This window comes from Carex rostrata, chromosome 26, assembly GCF_964058835.1.
Source record: "Carex rostrata chromosome 26, lpCarRost1.2, whole genome shotgun sequence".
Lineage (NCBI taxonomy): Eukaryota > Viridiplantae > Streptophyta > Magnoliopsida > Poales > Cyperaceae > Carex > Carex rostrata.
Window position 1 is genome coordinate 1042501 of NC_135943.1, and position 22266 is coordinate 1064766.

Genomic DNA, 22266 nt, shown 5'->3' on the forward strand with positions numbered 1-22266 from the left:
AATATATTCAATTGCTATTTAAAACAGCGAGAATAGCATTGTTCCACTATTCCTATAAAAAGTCGGAATAGCAATTGGTGCTATCTCAAATGTTCAATCCCTCCATCGTTATTCTAAATGTTCAATCCAAACAACATTTTCGCTATTTCAAATAGCATCACATCAACATTCTCACACTCTTCTAAAAATTACTATTCTCACACTAGTGGAGAACATACAATTAGTGTCGCCTTAAAAAACCGACACTAATACTTTAGTATCGGTCGTTTACAAAAAACCGACACTAATAATATTAGTGTCGGCTATTTAGATGTAGGCGACACTAATAACTGAGAATTAGTGTCGGTTGTTTATAAATAGCCGACACTAATGTATTAGTGTTGGCTATTTATAAACAACCGACACTAATACTTAACAATTAGTGTCGGCTATTTATAAACAGCCGACACTAATGTATTAGTGTCGCCTTTTTATAAACAGCCGACACTATTTCTCAGTTATTAGTGTTGCCTATTTATAAACAGCCGACACTAAAGCTAAAAAAATTTCATTTTAAGTCCCGCGCACCTCTTTCAAACGCACGCCTAGGGTTTAAACATTCACTTCGCTTCACGCTTCTCTCCGATCTGATTTCTCAGCCGCTTCTTCTGCGCATGATTCACGAAAAGGGGCGTAACTTTTGATCCGTCCGTCGGATCGGGCTGAAATTTTGACAGGAACTCCACAGCCCAAAACCGGATTAGAAACCAATCTATGATTCGTTTCACCATTCTGCGGGCTCAGATTCGCGATCCGAGTCTTCCTTCATGGACTTTTGGTATAGTCTTTATAATTTTAGAGATTTTAGGGTCTTTTATGTATCTTTTATGTATGTATTTTCTGTTTTAGGGTTTATATGATAACAATAAAGGGTCTTTTATGTATCTTTTATGTATTTTCTGTTTTAGGGTTTGTATGATAACAATAAATGAGCAATTTGGATAATATTTTATTTAGTGAGTGTTATTTATAAATTATGATGAATTATTTGATATCTTTGTTTCATTTATAGTTCAGCAAAAATATATGAGCATTCCAGAACAAAAATTTTCATTTTTAGAATTTTCTATGATTTATAGTGAATTTTTGAAATTTATTTTAAAAAAAAAAAAACATTAGTGTCGGCTATTTATTAAATGGCCGACACTAATAAGTATTAGTGTCGGATTTTTAAGTATTATTGTCGGCTTTTTAATAAATAGCCGACACTAAAAGTTAGTATTAGTGTCGGCCATTTAATAAATAACCGACACTAATGCCTTACTTTTAGTGTCGGCTATTTACAAAGTATTAGTATCAGCCCGATTAGTGTCGCCTAATGTCCGACACTAATACCCATAAACAGCCGACACTAATTCCAAGTTCTCCACTAGTGTCATCTACTATTCTCAAATAATAACTATTCTAACTATTCTATAGTACATCCAAACGTACTTAAAACTTTATCTAGCCTACACTAGTGAAAAATATGGAATCAGGATCGGTTATATACGCATATTAGTATCGGAATACAACCGATCCTGATGAAGACGATACTGATACTACAATAATCTGGATCGATTCAATAACCGATCCAAATAGAAACTATCAGGATCGGTTGTTTAAAACAACCGATCCAAATAGTAACTATCAGGATCGTTTCTGTCTAAAAAACCGATCCTAATTTAAAAAAAAAACAACCTTTTAGGATCGGTTCTTGTTAACAACCGATCCTAAAAGTTTTTTTTTTCAGATCCTAATTCTAAAAAAAAAAAAACTTTTAGGATCGATTGTTAAGAATAACCGATCCTAAGAGTTTTTTTTTTTTAGAATTAGGATCGGTTTTTGTAAACAACCGATCCTAATAGTAGTAATCTAGATCGGTTGTTTAAAATAACCGATCCTGATGTTTTATTGAAGCTAAAAAAAATATTTTTATTTATTTGACCAGCTTCCATATATATTTTGCTGACCAGCATCCTAATTTTTTTTTTTGCACAGTAAGAAGCATTAATCAAATATCATATACACATCCTAAATTAAATATCATACACATCTTAAATTATTACAAAAAAATCATGTTCATTCAAAGTTTACCTAAACTAAAGCTTTAGAAATAACCAAAATGTGAACTCTCTATCATCAAAAATTAAGTTTTACATAACTAAAGAGCAGAGTGAATTAGTCATCACTGCTTATCCCTACAAGAAGATAACACCAGAAAAAAAAACAAACAAATTATCAAAGTGAAATTCCATAATTTTGGCACCAAAAACACAATATCAAATAAATTTCAGAAATAACCAAACGATGCTGTTCAGCATATGAAGATGGCACAAAAGAATGAGTATATACTTGCATCCCTCCATATAACATAACAAATGAAACTAAATGATAGAAGTCAGAGAGAGATAAAAACTTACCGCAGTAATAGTTGCTTCTGCACCCTTATTTCCAGATTTACCCCCAGCTCGGTTTAATGCCTGTGCATCCAAAATTAAATGATGTAACAGAAACCTCATACTACTATGATTAAAACAATGATTTAAAAAAAATAGTTAAATTACCTGATCCATGTCATCACAAGTGAGAACTCCAAAAATGCAAGGCACCCCTGGACAATGTGAATTCATAATATTGTGAGGTCAAATATCTTAAAAACTATGTTACCCTGACACTCCTAGGAAGCAATCGTATCCGTGTCCGACACGTATCCGACACCGACACGCCTCCGACACGCGTACGATACGTGTCAGACACGCCAGCTGGCGTGTCCCTAAAGCCCTGATACGGTCTCCGACACTTGGTTTGACCTGCCGACACGGCTTGAAAGCACGGATACGGTCGGGACACGGTAAAAAATAGGTTTTCTTCTGCTCTGCTCTACAGTGCTACGCAGCAAAAACCAAAAAAAAAAAAAAGGGTTCTCTCCGCCTGATCCAAACAGCCACCTCTACTGAGTACTGAGTCCTCTGATCGACTGATCCTCTCTCCGCCGCCGACAGCTATCTCCGCCTCCGGCCATCTTTCTTCCGCCATCTCCTCTCCGCCAACAGCACTGTCTCCTCTCCGTCTCCTCTCTCTCCGCCTTCTCTCTCTCTCTCCGGCCATCTCTCTCCTCTCTACTGCCGGGTAAGTTGTTTAACCACCGAATTGATCAATTTTTCTGGTTATTGTCAGATGCATTAAAATTAGAGGTATTACATCAATTGTCGATGTGGCATACAACACTGTCCGATTTTCTGGTTATTGTCAGATGCATTAAAATTTTTCTGCCGGGTAGCTGTTATTTGTATATAAACATGGAAGATACAGAGTCACCATTATTTGCAGCGTTTTCCACAATATTTTATTTTTGGTATTACTAAATATTGGAAGTGATATCACTTTATTAGACCTATTATTTCGACTTGTTTCCATACAAAAATATATGTTTTGAACCAACAAATGGTGCCTTTTACATTGAATATCCATAGAATGTGGTACTGCTATGTTTTGGTTCTTACTTTGCAGGAATCAGGCGAAAACGGTAAAAATCAGGGAAGTTACTGAAATCTGAGACATCTGATGCGACCCTCATCACATCCGATGCGACCCTCATCAGAGCCGATGCGACCCTCATCAGAGCCGATGCGACCCTCATCAGAGCCGATGCGACCCTCATCAGAGTCGATGCAGGTTGCATCAGACCTGATGCAGGTTGCATCAGACCTGATGCAGGTTGCATCAGACCTGATGCAGGTCGCATCGCGAGTTTCCAGAGCAGACAGCAAAGGCCCAGAATTGAAGCACTCGTTTTAAAAAGCCTATAAATAGGCCACCCCTGCTACCAGAGAGGGAGTTCCGAAATTTAAAGATTCAAAGCCTCAAGGAGAGAGAAAAGATCAAGAGAGAAGAGAGAGATTGGAGATCGCTTGGAGAAGAAGAGAAGATTGCAAGATCCTCTCCAATCCACCTTGGATCTTTGAGCTTCATCATGATCTGCCTATTCTCTCTCTCTTTTATGCTTTCTTTTGCTATGCTTGAGTAGATCTCTAGTTCTTAGGGTTAGGATGTAGTCTCTAAACCTTGTCTTTGAGTTGAATGATGTTTTGATCTAAGTTTGAACTTGTGTGATTGTTGTTTGAGTATTCATTGTTTGCTTGATTGTGATTTCTTGATTGATTCTTGATTGTCTACTGTTAGATGTCTATAGCATCTCTTCTAGTAATTTGGCCTTGATGTATCTTGTAATTGTGATTGAGCATTTGAGGTAGATCTAAGATCAATAGTAGCCGAGAGGTGAAATTTCTATTATCGAAAGGTTGTAGATACCTCTAGTTAACCAGACAATCAATTTAGGTTAGATACCAGTAGGCGAGAGCCACAGGTTGAAGCCTCGCACAAGAAATCAACTTAGATACGAACACATGTCAGCTCTGCTCGAGGGCCATGCGACCCGCATCAGAGATGATGCGAGTCGCATCATACGGGTCGCATCAGAGATGATGCGAGTCGCATGATAGGTCCAGAGAAGGCAAAGTTTGGGATGAAACCTGAAACCCTAGGAACGCCTTTTATCATTGTTCAAAACCAAAACTTTTAATTGCTTTCATTTACTGTTAATTGAATTGACACCCGAAATTAGGAAATTGAAACGAATTCAAACCAAACCCTTCACACTTCTAGTACCTAACTCGGATTTGTAGAAATTTAGAATCGAATTAAACCGTCCTTGAGGATCGATACCTTAATATACTACACGGATAGGGTTGTGCACTTGCAACCTTAGACGAGAGTAAATTCAAGGTTTAAACTGGTACAACTTGTTGTACCTGAAACTTTGTAAGCACACTCTGAGAAGCGAACAGGAAGCTATATCAGTTTCTTTGATTTTGGAAGTTATTTAAGCACAAAATTAGGTAAAGCTTGCATTTTTGTTCTAAAATCAATTTCTTACGGTGAATAGGTAACATCAGTTTCTTATAGTGAATAGGTAAAATCAGTTTCTTAGGTGAAGCTTGCATTGTTGCATTTTCTAATTGATTTCTATTTATTAAATAGGTAACATCATGCAGTCTACTTCGGCTTCAATCCAGAATAGCATGGGCAGTACGGCCTCAAGCTCGTTAAATGATTCCGCACCATTGTGGGAATATGTGGTGACGAAAGAGAAGTCAGGAGCTGCTTCTGGAGGTAATAAACCTTTCATCTGCAATTTTTGCAAGGGATCATTTAATGGGTCATATTCTCGAGTGAAGGCACATTTACTCAAAATATCCGGGCATGGTATTAGAGCATGTGAAAAGGTGACAAAGGAGGAGGTTGGTAGGCTAAAAAAATTACAAGAACAAGCAGAGTTGAGGGTAAAGGCGAAGTTACCTAAACAAGTCCCACTACCAACTACAAGTAGCCATCAAACAAGTCCCAATACCTCGGTTTCCATGGGAGTGAGAGAAGGAAAGAGGCAAAGGATGCCAACAGCTATCGAGAAGTCATATGATGTGGCTACTCGAAATGAAATTAAGGAGGAGATTGCTAGGTTTTTTTACACGGCATGTCCCTCTTTTAATTTAGCGAGAAACCCCCACTTCATCAACTCTTATGTAAAATTGTCAAATAGTGGGATCAAAGGATTTAAGCCTCCCACTTACAACGAGCTTAGAACTACCCTCCTAGATAGAGAGAGGATTCACCTTGACCGTTTACTCGAGCCAATCAAGGGCAATTGGGCACAAAAAGGCATATCTATTGTAACCGACGGATGGACCGATGTACAAAAAAGGCCTTTAATAAACTTCATAGCAATAACCGATAGTGCGCCGATTTTCTTGAAGGCTATTAATTGCCAAGGTGAGGTAAAAGATAAAAATTTCATTTCCAACATGATGAAAGAGGTGATTGAAGAGGTTGGACCTCAAAAGGTGGTCCAAGTAGTCACAGATAATGCCCCGGTTTGCAAGGCAGCAGGGATGATAATTGAATCCCTCTTTCCAACCATCTTTTGGACCCCTTGTGTTGTTCACACACTTAACCTTGCTTTGAAGAATATATGTGCCGCAAGAAATACCCAAGCCAATCAAATTGTTTACGATGAATGTAGTTGGATTAATGTGGTTCATTCAGATGTGGTTGTCATCAAGAATTTTATTACCAATCACTCAATGCGGTTGCATATGTATCTTGAGTGTTGTGATCTCAAGTTACTTTCGGCGGCTGAAACGCGTTTTGCCTCGGTAATTGTTGTGTTCAAAAGGTTCTTTCAAGTTAAGAGAGGGCTAAAAGAGATGGTTATAAAAGATTGTTGGAGTAATTATCAAGAGGATAATGTTGATAGAGCTAACTTTGTGAGAGAAAAGATCCTAGATGAAGCGGGGTTTTGGAAGAAAGTTGAGTATGTTCTTAAGTTCACCGAGCCAATTTATGAGATGTTGAGAATTGCGGATACTGACAAACCTTGTTTGCATTTGATTTATGAGATGTGAGATTCCATGATTGATAGAGTGAAAACCATTATTTATCATCATGAGGGAAAGAAAGATGATGAAGAATCAACATTTTTTAATGTGGTGAGCAAAATTTTAAACGAAAGATGGGCAAAAAGCAACACTCCTCTTCACTGTTTGGCTCACTCGTTGAACCCAAGGTACTGTTACACTTATATTTTACTTAAATTCATACTATAATGTTTGGCTCACTATATTCCTCTTCACTGTTTGGTGTCTAATGCATGTTTTTACTTAAATTCAGATCTGATTTTTTACTTAAATTCTCAATATTTGATGTCTAATGTATATTTTTTACTTAAAATATTTTTGTAATAGGTACTATAGTCCACAATGGGTTGATGATCGTCCAAATCGTGTGCCTCCTCATATGGACGGAGAGATATCACACATGAGAAATCAATGTTTTAGAAGACTCTTTCCCAATAGCGAAGAAAGAAGAATCGTGATTGGTGAATTTGTTAGATTCTCCATTTGTGGTGCCGGATTTGAGCATCATGATTCTATTGCGGATAGGGGAGAACTAGATCCGCTTGCATGGTGGGTTACTTATGGTGGAGCGGCTCCTATTCTCCAAGGTGTAGCTTTGAAGTTGCTTTTTCAACCGTCATCATCTTCATGTTCTGAGAGAAATTGCAAAACTTATTCTCTTATCCATGACGCTAAAAGGAATCCAATGACACCCAAGCGTGCCGAGGATTTAGTTTTCGTGCATTCTAATTTGAGACTTCTTTCTAGAAAATCCAAAGAATATTCTGAGGGAGATAGCACCTTTTGGGATGTTGCGGGTGATGCACATGAGCCATTTGATGGTGCCGAGCAACTTGCCATTGCAAATCTTTCACTTGATGAGCCGGAGTTTGAGAGGATAGTGTTTGGAGATGATGTGTAATATTTGAGATGAACTATGAATTTATTTTGGAGATTTAGTCTTTCACTTGTTTTGTTGGATCTTTAATTAGTTTATTTTGTTATGAACTTGTGATGAAATTAAGTTTAATTTTATGGACTTTGAACTTTATAAGTGTTGTTATGAACTTGTGATGAAATTAGTTTCGTATGTTTTCATACTATCTCAAAATCATAGGTGTTGTTATGAATTGTGTGGATATTACATGGCAAAATTTTTTTTTTACTTATAACATGAGTGTTGAATTAATAATATAATTAAAATAATAAATATATAATAGCCGTGTCGTATCCTCTATTTTTGAGAATTGCCGTGTCGCCATACCCGTGTCGTGTCCGACACGACACCCGTACCCGTATCCATGCAGCATAGCTTAAAAATAACATTTGGAAAACTAAAGCTATGTTTTGAGAAAGTCAAAGCCGAACATCTCATCTATATGGATTTTTTTTCCTTTCTTAATTGAGAGGGAGAGATGGAGAAAGAGAGAGAGAAACACGGAGGAGAGGGAGAGACGGAGATAAAGAAAGAGAGAGACACGAAGGAGAAGGAGAGAGAGAGAGGGTTGAGACTCAAATATTTTGGATAAGTACAGAGGCGCGAAACAAAAATAAACCCTAGCGCTACATAAGCATTAGGATCGGTTCTCTCTAAAAACCGATCCTGATACTATCAGGATCGGTTTTTAGAGAGAACTTATCCTAATTATGAGAAATGATACTATCAGGATCGGTTTTTAGAGAGAACTGATCCTAATTATCATATATTAGGATCGGTTATTAGCTTAGAACCGATCCTGATACTTCTGTCTAAAAAACCGATCCTAATTCTAAAAAAAAAAAAACAACAACAACAACAACTGATCCTAAAAGTTTTTTTTTTTTTTAGAATTAGGATCGGTTTTTTAGACAGAACCAATCCTGATAGTATCAAGATCGGTTCTAAGCTAATAACCGATCCTAATATATGATAATTAGGATCGGTTTTAAGAGAGAACCGATCCTAAAAGTGCATAAATTAGGTACGGTCGACCAAAAGACCCGTTTTTAGGATCGGTTTTATTAATAAAACCGATCCAGATAGGTATTAGTATCGGTTGGTTCCTATAACCGATCCAAATAGGCCGATTTTGATTCTAGTTTTTCCACTAGTGCTACTAACTCTCCACTAGACCACGAAAAAAATATGTTATTGCGCTCTCGAATTTTCACAAGAAGGTAGATTTCCACCTTTCCAGCACATCACAAATTACATAACACCATATACAAAATTGGTTGGATAATTGATCGTGTCATCATGTATACATGAATGGAATGACTTTTGTGCATTTGATTAAGATGAAGTTGATTGATTATCTAATTTGATTAAGATAAAGTTGATTGAATAAGCTAATTTGATTAAGATGAAGTTGATTGATTATCTAATTTGATTAAGATAAAGTTGATTGAATTAGCTAATTTGATTAAGATGAAGTTGATTGAATGTTACATATATGATTTGCTTAATGGTGAGGAGTTTTCGCAATTTAAAGGAATGGGTGATCTCACTCAAATATTAGTTGCAAGAGAGCTTTTTTCCGCAATGAATACTATTAACAGTTGTTTATGAAATCAAATGAGAGACATAAATGATAATTTGATTGCGCATAATGAAAAAAAATTATGTTCAAATTTGTTACTTATAAGACAATTATATATGCAACAATTACAAAATATGAAGGAATGGGATTATTGCTTTTATTAGAATGATTTTTTTTCCCTGCCCTTTTTAGTGAGGGATTAGAGAGCTAATTTAATATTTAACAATTTTGATTATTATAGTTTGTCAATCAAACTTGTGGAAGGAGAAATTATATTTTGCAATAGTATTAATAAAAAGTTACCAAATAATGTTTTTTATGTTAAAAATATTGATTATTGCAAGTTTTTTACCTATGTGTAGTAATTTGTATGGTGTGCCTGTTATGATTGTTTAGCATTATGGTTCCATCACTAAAGGGTTAACAAAAGAGTTAACATTATTTTTGTGATAATGAATGTCTCAATCACATTTAGATTTGTTTTAATGGTTTTGGTTCAAAGTACCACAATAATGTCATATGTAATCACATTATATATACCCGATTGAGTTAGGACAAAACAGACCCATACATAATTGTATGTTACCACAAGAGTTTGATATTTCTGTAAAGAACTTTGAAACTATAACATTAGAAATTTTATGGAAATTTGTGAGTTATATATTGTTAGATATTTATTTTCTACGATATTACATGTCGTACTCTTAAATTTGGACAATCACATCCACATATTACATATCTCAAAACTAGTAACCATATTTCTCAAGATATATATGACAAGAGGGAGTAAATTACAAGTATCGTGTAAACCTCAACTTTGACTAATGCATAATTTCTCAAGATAATGATCACTAAAGGATTCGGCAACCCCCTTTTCCAAGGGTTTTTCTGGTTAAAAAAAAAACTTTATATCTATTTTTCCTTTGCAGGTGTTCCACAGCCTCTTTTTTCCCACTTCATGTTTCCAAATGATTTTATTCCATTGTCCAACTTTAATTCTCATAGGGAAAAAAATTAGCTTAAAGTCCCTTTTTTTTTCCCCAACAGCGAAGCTGAGCTCTCTATAATGTACATATTATAATTAAAAGATAATGTACATATTATATTCAAGGAAAAAGACATGCATCGGTTTCTCCTAATCAATACATGGACAATAATTTTTGAAGGTATAATTTTTTGGAAAAAAAATTATACCTATGCTCGGATAATCATTTTTTAAGGTTCAATTTTTTGGTCTTCATAGTGAGCTGAAATTAACTAATTAATTAATTTTTTTAAAATTAATTAAAAAGGAAGAATTATACTAAACAATACTTGTTTAATTAATTAAACTGAAATTAACTTGTACAATCAAGCACTCAATTAAACAAGCACAATTTAATAATACAAAGACTAAAATTAATTAAACAAACACAATTTAGTAATACAAAAAAAATAATTAAACAAGCATAATTAATTAACTAGGAACACTTAATTTTAAGTTAAGTTTCTAGTCTGACGTCTAACATAATCATTCATTTAAACTTTTTTAGAATATGATATATACAATTGTATTGATCATAATCAATGATTAGTATTAATATACTTTATATAGTTTAATTGTAGTATTACATTTTCTATAAAAAGAAAAACAAATCAATATCCTAACAAATTTTTCATGTATTTGCCGAACACCTATATTCTAAAATTTCTCGTGAATTAAATAACTTTGGTTTTAACAAATTAAAATTCTCATTCCCATATTAAAAATTTTCATTCCCACAAAATTACCATGCTGCTGAACATGCTCTTAACTTGATGTAAAGTTTAAACTGGTAATTTTTGTGTTAACCGATATAATGGGTTTAAAATTGGACAGAAAAATACAATCCTTGTCTTTTTGTCACATCCCGGGTGGGGAGGGGGGGGGGGGGGGGGGGGGGGGGCAGCATGAGCAAGACAACATTGTCGGCATCGATTTTTGAATCATCAATTTATTTGGTTAGCAGTTAGAAGAAAACAAAAATAGCAACTACAAGATAAGTACTTAACGACGTACTTCTTTCATTATTGGATTAATCGAAGAAATTTTTTTTTAAAGTAGTGGTCTATGACCACCAATATTAATTAGAAATCAGAAGAGCTAAATAAGGTACCTATAATTCAGTTCAGAGTACTGTCTCGCAACCTTTACTATGGCGGGACTTTGTATGTTCTCCGGAACAGGAGATCCACAGTGTATATTGTGCTATGAGAAGATTAAAACAGTTAGTCATCTATTTTTGTAATGCCCTAAAATACAAGTATGGTAAACAATTAATCATCTATTTTTGCATTGCCCTAAAATACAACAAGTATGGTAAACAGTTAATTATGTATTTTAGCGAACAAGTACAAATAACTCTTTTTTAAGAGATGAGAGAGGAATGAGTGTAAAATATATTCAAAATTGAGTTACCGGTAATGTCGGATATCTTATATGTTTATATTTCAACAAAATTATATACTTTTTATTAACAATTTAAATATTGAAAAAATGTTATTCCGTTATAACATTCCAATATAATTTAATATCTATCAATCAAATCAAAAACTGAATTTATAAAAATATTCAATTACTTTACAAACAGACAAAAAATTACAATTAGAATAACAACGAAACTTGAAATCAAACTGGCCATTCAACTCGTTCGTTAAAAAATTTGAATTGAAATGATTATTACTGTTCTTTTCTTTATTTCAGATTTTACTTCTCCAATTCTTGTTTTCCTCTTTTTTATTGTGTGTTCTCAGACATGACAGGAGCCAACGGATCGGAAAATGGCATATTCTTTTTATTTTATTTTATTCCTTTTGTTTTCTCAAGCTGAAACAAATGAATGTTATATTTTTTTTTTAATAAATATTGAAGATAAGATATTTAACTATTTAATATTAATAAAGAACATTTTCATTGAGATTTTGATTATGCAATCTTCCACAAAAAAAAAAACATTATCTTTGTCATTAATTCTCAAATAAACAGTATATATGGCTTAGAGTTAATTATGAATGAACTTTGTTTAGCGTTGCCACGTGGTAAGATGAGAGGGGCAGCTGTCACCTGTCGAGTAGATAAGAGGCAAGTCAGGATCAATTTTATAAACCATAAATAGAAAAACAATTTTTAGGGAATCAGCATGATTGTTTTTTTTTTTTGAAAAATCAGAAAGACCGAGTGAAGCATTCGGTCTCCACTTTTTTTTTTTCTCCAGACCGAATGCTCCACTCGGTCTCACCATTTTTTTCAATTTTTCACAGATTCGGCCACATAAGATCCGAATAATCCTTTTATGTATATGTATAGAGAGTGACTTGAAATTTTAAAATCCAAAAAGTCAATCCGAACCGTTAATCTTGTTTTCCATATTAATATGTGCTTGGAGACCAAATTTTACATTTTTCTGAATTTTTTTACTATTTATTAAGCCACTTTGAAAATTGTTGATCCAACGGTGGATGCTAATTTTACTGTTTTGGTAAGCCACCGTTGGATCAACAATTTTCAAAGTGACTTAATAAATAGTAAAAAATTTCAGAAAAATGTAAAATTTGGTCTCCAAGCACATATTAATATGGAAAACAAGATGAACGGTTCGGATCGACTTTTTGAATTTTGAAATTTCAAGTCACTCTCTATACATATACATAAAACATATGTCACACCGTTTGCCGCACGGAAAAGTTGAAAAAAGAGTGAGACCGAGTGGAGCATTCGGTCTGGAGAAAAAAAAAAAGTGGAGACCGAATGCTCAACTCGGTCTTTGTGGTTTTTCAAAAAAAAAAAAATAATCATGCTGGTTCCCTAAAAATTGTTTTTCTATTTATGGTTTATAAAAAAATTCCGGCAAGTCAGGCAACCAAAAAGAAAAATGAAAAAAAAAAAGGAGGAAATTTGCAAAATGACCTTAAACTTCATAGATATTGACGCCAACCTCTAATACAATCGTGAGATAATTTTGGAACAATTATGGGAGGTTACGCTTTCATCAAGAAAATATCTACCAAGAAGGTCAAGGAGCAATTGTATATTTTTTTCATCACGGGAATTCCCTTTTGCATTCAACGGAGCAATTTGAAGATAATTTTTCATTTGAATTCTCTTTGTTTAATGGTTAACTTGAATTTATTTGTCATTTAAATTGCATTTTAATTTGGATTAATTTAAATAATAACCGTCTTGTAACTAAAGCAGGGAAAGTCGTTTGCATATATGTCCTCACCATTTAGGATTGAAGAGAGAACTTCGTTGTGAAAATTTGTATACCAAACCAACTTATACATTTTTTTTTAAATTTTAAGTTACGACATCCTTTTGTTTTATATTTAAAGATTAATTTCAGCGTACGTCAGACTTATATCATACATCTACTTGATATTTCAAAAGATATTGTTTAAATTTAAAAATTAAAATTATAGCATATATATATAATTTGAATATGACGTCTGTGATATGTCAAGTTAATTCAATTTAGAAGTATTAAATTTTATCGTCACAACATTTAAATTGTATCATAACAGACTTAACGTAAAACATTTGTTAATTAAAGAATATCTTTTTTAATAATTTTAATATTTAATTTAAATAATATTTTTTTAAATATTAAGTACATATACATAAAATTGAAATTACAGTATAAGTTTTTTAAGAATAAAGGTAGGTACACTGGGAGTGGGTGCGCCACGCACCCTCTGCAAAAAGCCTAATAAAGGCCGTTCTGAAGTTTGAATAAAGAAATCTTTGGGACCCTATAATTTTCATTTATTTAGATAACAATATTTACACTTGTAACCTCGTTCCTGCATCCTTGTCTGGGCACGTGACTATATTGGATGCTTTGTGGCCCTTTCACTTTAGTGTACCTGTACTAGATGGTAAAGTAATTCGAGTAGAACTAGGGTATTCTCAAGTTCACCGATTTCTTTGGTGAACTCAAGTCTAAAACTCATCAAATCGGTTTTAAAAAATGAATCAAAACTGTTTGAAATCCGTCTACCTTACGAGTGATGCGTCTATATATAAAAAATTTCAATATTCGAATTAATTTAGTATAAAGTCAAGCGATCAAAAAACGTTCAAAAAATAAATGCATTAAAATTAATTTATTAACCTTCTAAATTTGACCAATTGATTTTATACTAAATTAATTCGAATGTTTAAAGTTTTCACATGTAGACGCATCACTCATAAGGTGGACAGGTTTTAACGGTTCGGATTCGTCATTTGAAGCCGATTTAACGGGTTTTATACTTGAATTCACCAAAGAACTTAGGCTATGCTCCAGAACTGAGAGGTAAATCCGTCATTAAAGAGTAGGGAAGCAACATATCAGAGGTAGCTTCACCTCAGAATAGTATTTTTACACTCCGATTTGGGAGTGACACAATTTGTCAAAAATCAATATTTCGCGACAACCCTCTTCCCTCCGAACAGTAACATTTTACCTCCGCTCCCTCTCTCGCTCACCTCTTCTGGAGCAAGAGAAATCACCGGACAGTTGCAAGCTGAGGAGAGACTCTCCTTCACACAGTATTTCTTCATTTCTCTCCCTCCGAGTACCTCTAATTGAAACAAAGCCTTAAGAACACTCCAGTTCTACTGCATTATCTTTTTCTTTTTCAGTAACGACCCCATCGGATAGAATGAGATCTAAATCATTCATTACAATCTGATATGAATATTAAAACGGAGCCTCTGTATTTTAAATAAACACAAATTAATTTTAATTCGATGCGAATATACTTCCTCGTATACCTGCTGGGATATGGATATCCCGCCGCGGAACCATCCAAAAGCGTTCATTTATTTTAATTTTTATGGATAACATATATTCACTATTTTTCGGGAAAGGGTTCAAAACGACACAATTTTTCCACAGATTCTAGTAATCTAGTTCATGCATCGTTGTTTATGCACGTGGTGGTATTGGATTCTTTGTGACCTGTCCATTTTGGGAGTACATGTAACATATGGTAAAACAATTCAAAATAAAAGAGTAGAGCTTAGGTGTTCTTACATTTTTGAAGTGTTTATTGGACTCAACTTTAAAATCTATTGAATTTGTTTCAAATGAAGAATCTAAACTCTTGAAACTCATCTACCTTACGAGTGATACATCGATCTACATGTGAAAGTTTCAAAATTTTAAATTAATTTTGTATAAAGTCAAGTGGTAAAAAAACCAGATCTAGCAAGATATATGATTGTATATATGTAACCAATTTAAGTCACAAAACACAAAAACCAGATCTTTTATTTTCTGGAAGTACTTTAATCAATCGGATGAGAACATGAAATCTTTGATAAATTTTGCCAAACTTATATTGATTATGGAGTAAAGCTAGCGTGTGACATGCTCACCAAGAAAGTTTGGTGAGCATAACTCCAAAAGTATATCGGATCGACGTCAAATGTCAAATCCAAACCGTTGAAATCCATGTACTTCATGAGTGATGAATATACATGCAAAATTTTGAAAGTTTCGAGTTTATTTGCTACACGGTCAAGTGGTCAAAGAAATAATAAAAATTGAATATATAAAATAACTTATAATAAAATGTTCATTTCTTTGACCACTTGACCGTGTAGCAAATAAACTCGAAACTTTCAAAATTTTGCATATATATGCATCACTCATGAAGTACATGGATTTCAACGGTTTGGATTTGACATTTGACGTCGATCCGATATACTTTTGGAGTTATGCTCACCAAACTTTTTTGGTGAGCATGTCACACGCTAGCTTTACTCTTGATTATGATTCCTATAGAAAAAGAAAATACAATAATGCTACATTGTGCACAGAAATAATATATATATATCTTCATCAATCTCGCTTGGCCCATTGGCCATTGCCCATAGCTCTGGTCCTGGCATCGTAAATGCTGCAACGTTGCAAAACCTTTCCAGCTAGTCTTATTTGAACAAAAAGGACTTGTAGCTCAGTACTGGGCAATACCTTGTTTTGTGCCACGACCATGTAATTTGTGTAATAACTGGGAGCATATTGTTAAAAAAAGTTTAGATCTTGTACTGGCTAATTTTCAGTATTAATTAATTGTTTCCAACTTTTATGACCAATTAATCATCACTTAAAAAATTTAGCAAATACAATGCTCTCCATAATAGGAGGTTGCAAGTTTAAAACTAAAAAAAAATAAAAAATTCTAAGTGTGAATATTAAATAGTTGAATAGTTTGACATCCAACTTTTACTCAAAAAACTTAAAAGAGCTAGAAATTTTGTTGAGCTGCTGATTACATTATAAACTATAAACGAAGGCACAAAGTAGCATAACCATACCCAAATGGTTTCCAAAATTTAAATATTATTTTCCCATAGGCACTAACTCATTTTTTTTGTTTAAATAATCTTTTATAAGTCATATCATAATTAATATCGTGATAACTTTACTGTCTCGAAATACAATGGGATAGGTTATATATTGTGTATGTTTTTTTAAGAAACAAATTAATATCGTGATAATTCACCCTTTACAGTTTAGTTATTTAATCACTTGTAATTTTGTATAAGTTAATTAATCATGGATATAGCCAAAAAGAAATTAACAATGCAAAAGCTTACTCAGACAATTTGTCTAGTTGCAGGGCATGGCAGTCATAATTTACGAAGCTAGTTGAATAGGTGGCATCACTCAACCACCCACTATTTTATTTTCATTACAAAAGTGACAACACCAAAAAGAAAAGAAAACAAAAACATCACAAAAGTGGAAGAAACGCACGAGATAACAACCTAATTAATGTTACAAAAGTAGCATATACTAGGTTACTAGCGTGTTACCTACTTCTGAAAGAGGTCAACATTACCGGGTTTCCAAAGCTAGCAACGCTCACAGGACATCCACAAGTTCATTTAGAAATAAAACAAACTACACAAGGACTTGTAGGAAAGAAGGCCGGTTTAGAAGGCCTGACTGTCCCCCTCACCGTCGGTCACCGGCTGTAAGAACTCAATACGTGACGGGTTCTTGGCAGAGCAATTCGCACGAATCTCCCCGTTGCTGCCTGTCAAGACGCTCAACTGCCCCATCTTTACCATTGAGTACACAAACTTCTGGAAGAACAAGTCTTGGTTCAGGGCAAAGTTGGTCACTATTGGCTTGGTCCTTGAGTCGGTGTACATATCCTGGTCTGAAGTGAACAATCCTTGCCGGTTCAACAGATCGACATAGTACTTGTTGTCAAACGTGTTGGGTGTACGGATGTCGTTCACCGTTGTGTTGTCTGTGTTCTTTACTGGGCAGGTCAGTTTCAGGTGGCCGGCAAACCACTGGTTCATGGTGGAGTCTTGTACTGGAAACAGCCGGCTGTCAAATGAGGTGCAGTGAGCAAGGCCGATGGTGTGGCCGCCGGATAGTGCAACCAGGTCTGTTGTATCAAGGCCGATGCGGTTAAGAACCGACAATAGTGTGGTTACGTTGGAGCTCGGGGCTGGTAAACTGGCCAAGGTGACATTCCGGGTGGCGAAGTTTAGGCCATCACGTCTGCCAAGTGGGACCTTATAGTTGGGGCCGCCGGACTGTAATAATTAAGCAATTGATCATTAGGCTTAATTATATTTTGTTGATTCAATTAATTTAGCACTACTGAGTCATTGATAACTGAATCATTTCCAGACCGTTTTGCTGTTCAACATATCCAATTCTTAACTTTTGACTAGCTTATTGCTTCTTTTTTCTTTTTTTTTGAAAAAGTGGGTTTTCCACCGATTTCATTAGAAATCATATAGTCTTACTGTAACCAGCTCCAAAAATCTAAAACTAGCACAGTTTACACAAACTGGAATCATTCCAGTAACAAAAACAAACAGTAGTAAAATAAAATGCCCCCACAAAAGCAAGTCAACCATACTCCAAAAGCTAACAAGAAAAGAAAATACAAGTCAACACTAAAACTAAAGATAGCACAGAATCAATACTGGTACTAAGCTAAAAAAAACCAAGTAGAAAGGCATCAGCTTATTGCTTCTTTTAATATTGATTTACACGTGACACTAAAGATAATGGGATAAGGACTGCTGATATTGAATTTTTTTTTTGGTTAGAAAAGGTAATCTACAACTATAACTATATCATCACATTGCCACTTACCTTCTGCAACTGTAAAGTAATTAGAATATAGTATCCTGGTTAGTGGGGTGGTCCTTAATGTCCCCATCACTTTAATCATAATCTTATACCATCACCATCATAATTTAATTATTGTCACTATCATTATTAACGATCCTAGAGTTTATCTTCAAAGTAATATAAAATTAGGAACAAAATACTTCTAAAATAGGAGAGCTTAACAAATACTAGCTCTTAATTAGTGCATGTATCATGATTTACAAATGTAACGATCAATTATCAGGGAGCCCCAAATCAGTGTCTGTGTTTGAATGCACATTTGACCACATCCATGTGGAACTAAAGTTCCAAGAACTGAATATATGTAATTAACTATAGGTTGGCAGTATCAGTAATTAAGTTGTAGAGTAGAACTAGGGTGTTCTTAAGTTCACCAAATTCAAGTTTAAAATTCGTCAAATCGACTTCAAATGATAAATCTGAACCGTTGAAACCCATCTACTTACGAGTGGTGCGTCTACGTGTAAAAAAATTTAATTTTGAAATTAATTTTGCATAGAGTACAAAAAACGGTCAAAAGACGTTCAAAAAATGAATGCATTAAAATTAATTTATTAACTTTCTAATTTTGACCGCTTGACTTTATATTAAATTAATTCGAATGTTTAAAATTTTCATATGTAGACGCATCACTCGTAAAATAGATGGATTTCAACGATTCGGATTCTTCATTTAAAATCGATTTGATGGGTTTTAGACTTGAGTTCACCAAGAAATTTGATGAACTTAGGAACACCCTAGTTCTACTCTAAGTTGTAATAGTTCTGTTCAACTAAGTTCAGATTTCATAATTCAGAACTCCGTTTTATATATATATATAGAGTGAGTCTATGGTACTATGCATATTACGATTTGGTACCGTGCTACGGCTCTATATTTGAGTTTTCAAATCCTAACGGTCGATCCGAACCGTTCATCCTGTTCTCCATATTAATATGTGTTTGAAGACCAAATTTTACATTTTTTGAAATTTTTTTACTATTTTTTTAGATTTATTGAAAATCACTGTTTTTGGATGGTCCAGAATTTTCAGATCAAGTGATTTTCTAAATATCTAAAAAAATAGTAAAAAAATTTCAAAAAATGTAAAATTTGGTCTCCAAACACATATTTATATGGAGAACAAGATGAACGGTTCGGATCGACCGTTAGGATTTGAAAACTCGAATATAGAGCCGTAGCACGGTAACAACCCGTGATATGCATAGTACCATAGACTCACTCATATATATATATATATATATATATATAAATATACACAGAGAAAGAGAGAGAGAAATATACCAAGGTGACAGAGTCACGAGCTGCAAGAGCAACTACATCGGCGCAGGAGACAACGCGGCCACAAGCCTTGTCGATGAGAGCTCGGATATCATTGATGGCCTTGAAAGCTGCAGGCCTCAATGTCAGGTTAGGTGGCGCCTCCTGCTCGCCGGGCCCACTGGCAGAGCCGTCAAGCAGGACCGATGCATCACATCCCTGCATATCAAATTATCGATCAATACCGGAACAAGCAAAATATATCATTAATGTATCTTTGTTTGGAGTGGTATTACTAAAAATAGTTGACTGTCGGCAAAGTTACTACTTGTACGCCATTTCCATAAATGATAAAGTGATAAAGTACACTATTAGATATAACATGTAAAAGTGTAATATAGTGAAACATGTTCTCTTTTCCTTTCTTTTAGAAAAAATCTAGACAAAGTATGCAACTCATTTTGCACACCTGCACAAAGCAATCGTGGAAATGAAGGCGGAGAAGGCCAGCAGCGAGGCCGATGTTACTCTTGAAGGTGCTTGCTAGGTAGTTACTCACGATAGACTCGACTTGCGGGCAAGTCGACTTGTAGTAACTGAAGGAGAGGCCTGCTTGAAGTGGTGGGTATGTATAAGTGTCAGCATTTGCTGCCGGAGAGAAGGAAATTACTGCAAGTGAAGTTGCAAGTAATAAGGTCACAACAAAGGAGCCAGTATTGGTAGCCATTGAGCAGAAGACTATTCTTCTCTTTGTTATGGCCTTTGTTACCTTGTAAGATTGAAGATGCACACCTTGTGACCTTATTTTATAGGCAGCACACAGGTCTATTTCGCGCGCGTGTCTAGACTAGGAATGCTCTCGGCATCTTCGTCATTTCATTTTGATTTTTCTCTTTGTCAAATTGTCATTAAATGCACGCACCTTCCTTGTCAAGTGGAACAGATGGCAATGGATGAATGGGAACATTGAAAAGGTTACATATTCCTATGAATATTAGTTATAATATTCACACTTGCTTAGTGGCCGGCTGCTATAGTTGTGTTATATATCCAGTGTATTCTACTAATTTATTTCACCCTTTTAGAACTTTATCTAGTCTACCAACTCTCCAGTGGACCACGAAAAAAATCTGTTATTGCGCTCTCGAATTTTCACATGGTAGATTTCTACCTTTCCAGCGCATCACAATTTACATAACACTCTTTATCTCTAAATCAGTTAAAATTGGTTCGATAATTGATCATGTCATTATGTCTACATGAATGGAATGACTTTTGTGCATTTGATTAAGATGATGTTGATTGATTATCTATTTTGATTAAGATAAAGTTGATTGTATTAGCTAATTTGATTAAGATGAAGTTGATTGAATGTTACATACCTGTTTGCTTAATGGTGAGAAGTTTTTGCAATTTAATGAAAGGAAGCGTCTAATTGTCCACAGTTTTGATTTGCGCGAATACTGTAAAATTATTTCTACATGCTGTATAATTATACAATATATCACATAAAATATATCAGTTAATCACAAAACATCCAGTAACTATTTGAAGTGGTCCTATGATAGTTAGAAAAAGATTGCAACTTGCACAACATGACAAAATAAATGTACTTTCAAACTGTACTTTCAGAAATTACAGTTATAGGAAGTTATTGGCAATTAGAGTTAGTTATTAGCGGTTATTGGCAGTTAGAGTTAATTATTAGTGTCCGCACTGGGTTGAATCTTGTATACTATAAAATTGAATCTTGTATACTGTAAAATTGAATCTGGTATACAGTAAAATTTTCAATTGAATCTTGTATAATGTAAAATTGAATCTTCTACACGGTAAAATTTACAATTGAATCTTGTATACTGTAAAATTGAATCTTGTATAGAGTAGAATTTTCAATTGAATCTTGTATACTGTAAAAATTAAATCTTGTATACAGTAGAATTTTCAATTGAATCTTGCATACTGTAAAATATATACTATAAAATTGAATCTCGTATACTGTAAAATTTTCAAATAACACTGTAAATTTTTAATTAAATCTTGTATACTGTAAAAAGACAGTTAGATGAGAGTGGATAAGGTTGTGGACAAATGGTGGACAGAAACATTTTCTCTTAATGAAATGGGTGATCTCGCTAAAAAATTAGTTCCAAGAGGGCATTTTTCGCAGTGAATATTTTTAACAGTCATTTATGAAATCGAATGAGAGACATAAATGATAATTTGATTGTGCATAATGAAAAAATTTATATAAATATTTGTTACTTATAAGACAATTATGCAACAGTTACAAAATATGAAGGCACGGGATTATTGCTTTTATTATAATTATTTTGTTTCTCTATATCCTTTTTGGTGAGGGATTAGAGAGCTAATTTAATATTTAACAATTTTGATTATTATAGTTTGTCGATCAAACTCGTGGAATGAGAATATATTTTGCAATAATATTAATAAAAAGTTATCAAATGATGATGGATTTATATTGAAATTATTGTTTGTGGTAAGCTTTTTACCTATGTGTAGGAATTCGCATGGTGTGCCTATAATGATTGTTTGGCATTATGGTTCCATCACTAAACGGTTAACAAAAGAGTTGACAGTTTTTTGTGATAATGAATGTCTCAATCACATTTAGATTTGTTTTAATGGTTTTGGTTCAAAGTACCACAATAATGTCATATGTAATCACATTATATATACCCGATCGAATTAGGACAAAACAGACCCATACATAATTGTAAGTTAATATAATAGTTTGATATTTCTGTAAAGAACATTAAAATTATAACATTAGAATTTTTATAGAAATTTGTGAGTTATGGTTAGATATTTATTTTATAC

General features: G+C 34.0%; 1 protein-coding gene, 1 long non-coding RNA gene and 1 pseudogene across 3 annotated transcripts in view; 2 read left to right on the forward strand and 1 right to left on the reverse strand.

The window, feature by feature from the left end:
* Positions 1-17084, forward strand: part of LOC144544201 (uncharacterized) — a 44743-nt gene extending 27659 nt beyond the window's left edge. The window contains exon 2 of the long non-coding RNA XR_013508166.1: positions 16830-17084. This is a non-coding gene — a long non-coding RNA (uncharacterized LOC144544201). The remainder of the gene's footprint in view (positions 1-16829) is intronic.
* LOC144544405 (uncharacterized) lies at positions 4977-7782 on the forward strand (annotated as a pseudogene). Its single transcript, XR_013508218.1, has 2 exons — positions 4977-6643; positions 6822-7782. The product of XR_013508218.1 is annotated as an uncharacterized LOC144544405 (transcript).
* Positions 16641-20329, reverse strand: LOC144544198 (cationic peroxidase SPC4-like). Its single transcript, XM_078292616.1, has 3 exons — positions 19892-20329; positions 19447-19641; positions 16641-17552 (listed from the first exon to the last, which is right to left on the reverse strand). Exons 1-3 carry the CDS (start codon positions 20147-20149, stop codon positions 16935-16937), a joined length of 1071 nt encoding a protein of 356 aa, XP_078148742.1. The 5' UTR covers positions 20150-20329; the 3' UTR covers positions 16641-16934.
* Between the last annotated feature and the right edge of the window lie 1937 nt (positions 20330-22266).

Bases quoted from the DNA above. Each gene is read 5' to 3' on its own strand.
- LOC144544198 (XM_078292616.1), bottom strand. From the start codon at position 20,149: ATGGCTACCAATACTGGCTCCTTTGTTGTGACCTTATTACTTGCAACT. The intron at 19,642-19,891 runs GTGTGCAAAATG...TTTGATATGCAG, and splicing joins TCCACGATTGCTTTGTGCAG to GGATGTGATGCATCGGTCCT. The intron at 17,553-19,446 runs GTATATTTCTCT...TAATTATTACAG, and splicing joins CTCGTGACTCTGTCACCTTG to TCCGGCGGCCCCAACTATAA.